This window comes from Camelus dromedarius, chromosome 7 (assembly GCF_036321535.1).
Source record: "Camelus dromedarius isolate mCamDro1 chromosome 7, mCamDro1.pat, whole genome shotgun sequence".
In the NCBI taxonomy this organism is placed as follows: domain Eukaryota; kingdom Metazoa; phylum Chordata; class Mammalia; order Artiodactyla; family Camelidae; genus Camelus; species Camelus dromedarius.
In genome coordinates this window covers 10,402,172-10,408,293 of record NC_087442.1, presented here as the reverse complement: position 1 = coordinate 10,408,293, position 6,122 = coordinate 10,402,172, and the positions used below count along the sequence as shown (strand labels likewise).

General features: G+C 50.7%; 1 protein-coding gene across 2 annotated transcripts; it reads left to right on the top strand.

Annotated features, from left to right (window-relative positions):
• Positions 1-690: 690 nt before the first annotated feature.
• GSTK1 (glutathione S-transferase kappa 1) lies at positions 691-5,081 on the top strand. 2 transcript variants are annotated; one of them, NM_001319877.1, is given in 8 exon segments: positions 771-842; positions 1,368-1,449; positions 1,650-1,778; positions 2,070-2,170; positions 2,343-2,378; positions 3,967-4,083; positions 4,435-4,528; positions 4,809-4,858. In NM_001319877.1, coding segments are annotated over 8 exon segments (681 nt in total).
• Positions 5,082-6,122: the final 1,041 nt, after the last annotated feature.

The following is a 6,122-nucleotide window of genomic DNA, read 5'->3' as shown; positions in this document are numbered from 1 at the left end:
AAATTAAATGGAACTTTAAAAAATTCTGGTTCTTTGAAGTAAATATAATCCCAGTACAAGCCAATATGACGTATTTACAAAGATAAATAGGGCGGACCATTCCCCATAACCCCTCCAGTGATCGTTGCAGTAAGGTCTTCTCTCCTTCACTCACTCACAATAAGTATTGATTATCAAATATATTCCAGACATTGTGCTAAATTCTTGAGAAATACATAAAGTATGTATCATGGGGGCACTTCTTACACTGCGCCAGTCCCAGAAGGTTCTCGCAACTGCCAAGTAACACTAATAAGTAACGTGAATGGGACTCTTTCATTCCTCACAAGTCTGTATGAGACAGGGTTATTACGTATAGCCTATTTTTATGATGGATGAGGGATGAGTTCAGAGAGGTCAACAAGCTTGCTAGAGGCACACAGCTAAGTGACAGGCACGCATCCGTCTCAAACCACGCCCTTTTGCCGCAGACGCCACCTGAGGGCAGGGCGGTGATCGCGAGGTGCGCGGGTCCCCACACCCGCCCGCTCCCCAGAGGAGCCCCCATCACCCCCGCACCGCGCACCCGGAGCGGCCGCCGGACTCTGCCCGGGGGCGGCCTCTTTGGGAGGCGGCGCGGCCGGGACGGGGCGGGGAGGGGCGAGGGCGCGGCCGGGAACGGGGCGTGTCCTCCGGGCAGGCCCGGGATCGGGGCGGGGCCGCCGCCAGCCGGAAACGCGCGCCGCCGAGCTTCCTGAGCCGCGAGCGTTTCGCTGTCGCTCCAGGGCAGCATGGGGCCCCTGCCGCGGACTCTCGACTTCTTCTACGATGTGCTGTCCCCCTACTCCTGGCTGGCCTTCGAGGTGACGCCGGGGAGCCGCTTCGGCCGAGGCTTGGAGGACGAGGGCATAGGGAAGGCCGTGCGTAGGGCGCAGGGGCAGCGGTCTCGTGAAATTCCTGGCGCTGCCCGACCACACAGTTCAGGACAAGCAGAACAGCCAGGGCTGAAGGTCACTTTGTTAGTAAACAGGATACGGTCGTTGGCTCCACGTCGAGCCTTTATATCCTAGACAGGGGTTTTCCACAGTGGTTTGGAAGAAGAGAAGGAACTCCAAAGAATCCAGGAGAAATCCATGGCACGGCCACCTTCTAGCTTTCCCATGTCAGTTTTGCGGGGGTGGAGTGCAGAACACAAAAGAACAGCCCTTAAGGGGAAATATTCTGGGATCAAATTCTAGGCATGGAGTGAGTTTTGCCATTTAAAACCAAACAATTTAGGGCGTCCTTGTAACCCTTACTCTGCGCTTCTAGTCTCTGGCTGATCATTCCTTTGAAACACTCTTCCCTTTCTTCAGCCCTACTAACCATCTTCGCTTCCACTCCTGCAGGTCCTGTGCCGGTATAAGAATATCTGGAACGTCAGCCTGCAGCTGCGGCCCACCTTAATTGCAGGGATCATGAAAGACAGTGGTATGAAAGCAGCAGCGTTTGGGTCAGAGACTTGAGGGAGGACTGATCTCAAAGGTCCAGGGGAGGGCCTTCTACTGGGTCTTCATATTTGCAGCAGCAGCTAGTAATATGCCCTCTGCTCCAAACCGGAGGAGGGGGTCCCCCAGGCCTGAGATCCTTAGGTCGTCTCTCGCCAGTGAGCCCAACTTTTCCACTTGCAGGAAACCAGCCACCAGCTATGCTTCCCCGCAAAGCTACATACTTGAAAAATGACATTAGGCTCCTGGGACAGCATCTCCAGGTTCCCATCCACTTTCCTAAGGATTTTTTCTCAGTGATCCTTGGAAAAGGTGAGGAGAATGGGATATAAAGTGGAGAGCAGTGGATTTGCAGGGCCAGGAAGGAGGGGCTAGGGTGACTGCATTAAGTGAAACAAACCTTGGGGAAACTCAGGCTAAGAGTTGAGGGAGCAGGTTGTGGGGATGTAAGGGGAGGAAGAGCAGGAAAAATCAGTTCTCAGAAACTAGAGTGGGAGGCTGAGGGCAGTGGAGCACTGGGGGATGTCAGAAGCAGGAAAGAGCTGATCTGCCATGGGGAAACAAGCCAGAGAAGCCCTGCCTCTGAATGCCTCTGCCCTCCAGGAAGTTTGACAGCCATGCGCTTCCTCACTGCTCTGAAAATGGAACAACCGGAGATGCTGGAGAAAGTGTCCAGGGAGCTTTGGATGCGTGTCTGGTCACGGGTGAGGGCAGGGCCCTGGGAACCCACTTGGAAGGGGACCCTGGATGACTTAGTGACCCTCCCCTAAGTCCCAGAGTCCAGGTCCAGCCTTCCCTATTGTTCACTGATCTACTGTCCTCCATCACACCCCTCACCTCACCATCCCCTTGTGCTGAGTGTCCTCTTCTTTCCAGGATGAAGACATCACACAGCCCCAGAGCATCCTGGCCGTGAGTGTCCCCACTCCTCTCATTGGGAATCTGAGAACAGTTGACCTTTGGGGGCAGAGAGGACATAGTTTTTTTTATTGGCTGGTTCAGGTCAGTTGTTTGAGGAGAAAGAATGTTGGAGGGGCCAAGTGCTAAAGCGTTGGGACTAAGGATCTCAAAAGAATATCTCATGATTGAAAGAGGAAGTGCAAAATTCTCCATGGGTAGAATGTACTTGACGAAAGAAGTCTGCGGGAGAGACAATAAATGTTGGCATCTGCAGATGAAGAGAGATGAAGTGTTGGCAAGTCTTGGCCCCAAACCTCACCAACACATCCAGAGTAGAAAGCAAGAGCGTTTAAAAACAGACTTTAAAAAGACGAAAAGAGACAACTGACTCAAGCTAGAATTATTCAGAAGCCTGAGTGAGAAAAATGGAAATAGCTCCAAATGTTAAAATGTGTGCCGGCCGTGGATGGGGGTATAAAAAGTCAGTTTTCCTTCAGGATTAAATCAGGAAATTCAACACCATATTTTTTTCCCCTTAAGTTTACAAAAGATAGTTGAGGCATAGGCAAATTTCATATATGAAATGACAAGTCAAAAAAAAAGTTAAATGTACCAAGCATGCCCAATATATCCTGCAGGGTTTTTATTTCTGCAAAGTATATGCTTTTTCACCTAATTATTTAACAATCATTTTTCGTGCCATTTAAAACTCCTGGAGAGTATAATCGTGAGTTTCTACATAGCATTCCATTCTGTTTATTGTTTATTTAGCTGCTCCCCTACTGTTGAATACTTGGTCAGGACACAGTTCTCTCATGCAGCCAAGTCTCAAACAGTGTCATGTCAGAGTGCACTCCTTGACTTCACATTTCCCGTGTTTCTCATTACTGGAGGTCAGGTTGCAGTGGTTGTCAACCTTGGCTGAATATTAAAATCACCTGGAGCACCTAGACACCACCACCCAGCAATTCCGATGTTATTGTTCTAGGAGATGACGTTCAAGCTAGGATTTTCAAAAGCTCCTCCAGGAGACTTTAAGATGTGCAGCCAAAGTTGAGAACCGCTGATCCCAACAAACCCTAAACTGAAGCCTTTAACATTCTCTTGAAGCTAGGCAGGTGGCTGCAGTTGGGTGCCCTGCTCAGAAGTCCTCGGGAAATTCTACGGGAATTAGAGCCCAGCCCTTGACTCAGGAATTCTGAGAAGTAGGAAAGCAAGAACCCCAGACTTACTGTCAGGGGACTCGGATTCTGGCACTGGCTCTCCTACCAACAAGCTCTTTAACACTGACCGAGATACTGGACTTCAGGCCCCGCATCTGTTAAGGAAGACGGTGGGGAGCTGGTCTCTTAAGATGCCGTCTGGCGTTGATTTCTGCAACTATGACTCTTTGCCACCCGCTCTTTCCACCAGTCTCAAGATTTTGAGGGGAAAAAACTTAACATAGTCTCTCGGCAAGAATGGACTTCCACTCATGGGTGGGTAAAGGCATTGCCAGAATAACCTGGGTTAGGAAATAAAAAGATCAGGGGTTTCTCCTGATCCCTGCCCCGGCTAATGCAGACACAGTTGTGTTCCCTACCACATCACATCCCTTCAGGCTGCAGAGAAGGCTGGCATGTCCACCGGACAAGTCCAGGGTCTTCTGGAAAGGATCTCAACACCACAGGTGAAGGACCAACTCAGGGAGACCACTGAGGCAGCCTGCAAATATGGGGTGAGCAACTCCCTGTGTGTCCCCAGCCCCACCTCTGAGACAGAGTGGAATCTCAGCTAGATTCGCCGCACTCTTGTCCAGAAGCTGCTCCCAAACAAGAGTCTTCCTGGCTCTCCCGAACCACCCTGAGCCCAGGGAAAGGAAGGGAGGGAGAGAGATGGCTAGAGAAGAGAGAGAATCTGGGAGTTAGAAACGGAAAAGTCTCCTTAAAGCCATTGAGCCTTTCCTCAGACACCTCTGGCTGCTTGGTTTTTATGACCTTGGACCAGTATTGACTTGCAGCCATCAACGGCAGCCCCATAAACACCCACTCCATCACCCTCCTCCCTGCCCTGTAACTGCTTTTGCCAGGCCTTTGGGCTACCCGTCACCGTGGCCCACCTGGATGACCAAGCACACATGCTGTTCGGCTCTGATAGGATGGAGTTGCTGGCACACCTGCTGGGTAAGTTATGGGTTCATGTTGAGCAACCCTTGACCCCACCCCACCTGCATTATATCAGTTACCCAGAAGGATAGATTCAGAATTTTAAAGTGTTCTAGGCACCTCCAGCAATGAAGCTGCCTACAGACACAGGTGTGCTCCAGGTAGAATGGGAAGGGGTCACTTTCTCTCATGGGAGAGGAGGAAGCCTTCTATACTTTGAAGCCAGACAGAGCTCTCCTAGAAAACGCCTGGGGGGTTGTGGGGCCAGCCTTTGACATCGGTGATTTTCTCCATTCAGGAGAGAAGTGGATGGGCCCTGTGCCTCCAGCTGTAAATGCCAGACTTTAAGGAAGCTCCGAGGATGCAAAACTCTTGGTATAAAAAAACAGACCATCTGCTTACCCTCCACTGTGGGGCCCTGGGACTCTGATTTCCTAGTAGACAGAGGTTCCCCTATGGCCCTGGGGGATTCATCTTCTGCCTTTAGTCTTGTGGCTGCTCCTCTGTGCCTCACAAATGCCTTTCCAGAGCCCCAAACTCTGCTTTCCACAAAATAAACCTAATGACATTAGTCATTGTGTTTCTGGGTCTGTGTCTTCCCTGATGTTTGTGTGTTCTTGTTCCTGCAGTCACAGCCTGTCCATTCTGGGTGTTTGAGAAGAACAGCTCACTGTGTACTCCCAGCCCCCTGCCCACCTTGGGGCAGCTTATGTGGAAGGAGCAGGAAACAGTCCCTCTTTCTCTTCCACAGAAGCTCCCTAAGTCTCTCTGTCGAAGACGGAAGACTAAGCCAGGTGGATTTTGTAACTAACTTGTTGGGCACTGTCTTCTGACCAGCCAGAGATAGGGCTGGGGCCAGAAGCCCAGTGGGAGTGAAGGCTGGAGGGAACCAGAGCATGACTGAGTTCACATCCAGATGTTTAAATGGCATCCAGCTGCTCTGACCAGCAGAATCAAGACAAGGCCACTCAGGGAGACTGGCCAGAGTTGCCATGGCCTGAAGAAGTTGCTCATCCGCCCATGGTTCCTTCCCCTCACCCACAAAGTAGATCCCTAGAACACCCCAGCCTCTCTCCCTGGCCTATTATGACCCCTGTCCCCTCCCACACAAACCTATAGCTTTCCCACCCCCACTCCAAGTATTGATCCAAAGTCCCTGCTGTATCTGTGCCTGCCGTGCAATCATCAGAATGCTTTGTGTTGCCATAGTATCTGGTCTTCCTGGAGAATACTCTTTAGAAGCTGAAACCACCTTTGGACACCTGTTGGGAACCAGGTGTGAAGACTTCAGTGATTCAAGGGGCTTAAGAGTAGATGCCATCCTCCCTTTGCTGCTTCCCTCTGACTGTCTCCTGTCATACCCCATTTTCCACTGTGGTCCCCCCATCACTTTCTGTCTTCCTCCTCTCTCCCCTTTTTCATCATTCCAGTGTACCCCAGGATTTCAAATCATCCGGACCAGGCTCACCTGGGAAGTAATACCAGAAGGACATCTCCAAATGAGCACTCCCTCCTCCAAAGGAGAGGCGTGACATGCACAGCTCAGTAAAATAAAAATACAAGGAAACAAGGGCCATTTAAAACAAAATGGGACTTCTCATATATTGAAGTT

Coding starts and splice junctions, on each gene's coding strand:
- GSTK1 (XM_064487134.1), top strand. CDS start 771: ATGGGGCCCCTGCCGCGGACTCTCGACTTCTTCTACGATGTGCTGTCC. Junction 843..1,367: donor ACTCCTGGCTGGCCTTCGAG/GTGACGCCGGGG, acceptor CCACTCCTGCAG/GTCCTGTGCCGGTATAAGAA. Junction 2,171..2,342: donor GGATGCGTGTCTGGTCACGG/GTGAGGGCAGGG, acceptor TCTTCTTTCCAG/GATGAAGACATCACACAGCC.